This window comes from Vigna radiata, unplaced genomic scaffold (assembly GCF_000741045.1).
Source record: "Vigna radiata var. radiata cultivar VC1973A unplaced genomic scaffold, Vradiata_ver6 scaffold_1999, whole genome shotgun sequence".
NCBI lineage: Eukaryota > Viridiplantae > Streptophyta > Magnoliopsida > Fabales > Fabaceae > Vigna > Vigna radiata.
This window is the reverse complement of record NW_014544208.1, coordinates 1-1,432: the sequence shown is the minus strand read 5'-3', so window position 1 is coordinate 1,432 and position 1,432 is coordinate 1. Positions and strand designations below refer to the sequence as shown.

General features: G+C 38.3%; 1 protein-coding gene across 1 annotated transcript; it reads left to right on the top strand.

Moving 5' to 3' along the window:
- Positions 1-409: 409 nt before the first annotated feature.
- On the top strand, positions 410-1,380 carry LOC111241256 (the record flags this gene model as incomplete). Its single annotated transcript, XM_022778326.1, has 3 exons — positions 410-755; positions 848-1,051; positions 1,135-1,380. Coding segments are annotated over exons 1-3 (627 nt in total), but the record flags the coding sequence as incomplete, so codon positions are not given.
- Positions 1,381-1,432: the final 52 nt, after the last annotated feature.

Genomic DNA, 1,432 nt, shown 5'->3' with positions numbered 1-1,432 from the left:
CTGATGTTCTCACCAAAGGAGTGTCAAGAAGATTGTTTGATGAGTTACTATTCAAGTTGTGTGATATTCATGCACCAACTTGAGCAGAGGTGTTAAGATATACTAAATATTCTATTAAAGGATATTAGACAATCAAATATTGTGTTAGTTATAATTTATCGTGGATACGAAGAACAATGTAACACAAAAGTACAACATATAGTTTAATATTGTTGGATAATTAAAGACAAATTGCAAGATTCATAATTTATAAATACCTACCAGTGTACGGGCCACTACAACAAGGACCCAGTGGCATCAATTGGAATAATTTTCTTTTCTTCTTCAAACACCCTGTTGACTGACTAGTCGCCCGAACCCCAGCATCTGCACGTTGAAGTGGTTCATTTCTATGCAACTTGCAACTCCTACTCATACTCATTCAACCCAGAAAAGTAAAACCACCTGCATCACGCGTTCCTATATATATGAGGTTATGCTTGGCACATGAGACACAAACCAACACCAACTATTTATTCTAGTATCTTCTTTAACTCTTCTTGCTCCATTCTGCCGTGCTTCCTTCTTGTTCCCAAATAATGACGGTGATCAATGGAAATAGTTGTGTGAGGATTGAACGAAGGGTACTTGAAGCGCCCAAAAATTTAATGGAGGTAATCCTCATATTATCAGAAGCGATAATGTTGCTTTGTTACACCGAGAGACGCCACATCTTCAACTTGCCCAGAGCCATCGCTCACGCTGTGTTGGACAAGGTGCTTCCCTGTTCTTACCTATTATTCCTTTATGTTGGGGTTCTTTAAAAAGTTTCTTATTGTTGAAAGAGGTTTTGCTTATCTTTATGTAGGGTAAGAAAATGATTGGAAGTGAATGCCGAGAAAGAAGTGATTGTGCAGAAGTCCAAGGCCGTCAAATTTTAAAGGAGTTATACGAGTTGAAGAGATTGTTGACACATGCCATGNTTTTCAGCACCGGCAAACGCTTTNTGGCATTTCTATTTGCTGCAGGATTCGATAAGGAGGATGTCCTCTATAGGAAGAGAACAGCTAGGGTACGTTCATTAATAATTACTACAAATATTGTTCATGAATTTTTGTTTGGCCATTTGAACTGAAAATGGATTTTGCATGTCAGATTCTGAAGCCTGCTTTCACGGTTATACGTGATAAAGAATCAGAATGTTTGCTNGTGTTCGTCCGTGGGACTCGTAGCATAAAAGACACTCTCACAGATGCACTGTGTGCTCCTGTCTCTTTCGATCACAACATGGTTTCAGGACATGCACACCGTGGTATGGTTGCTGCAGCTTCTTGGATTAGAAAACGCTGCATTCCAGTACTACTTGAAGCTCTTCATCAATACCCCCACTTCAAAATCAAGGTATTTTTTGGTCTTACTTACTATGTTTTTCATAATAATAATAATAATAATA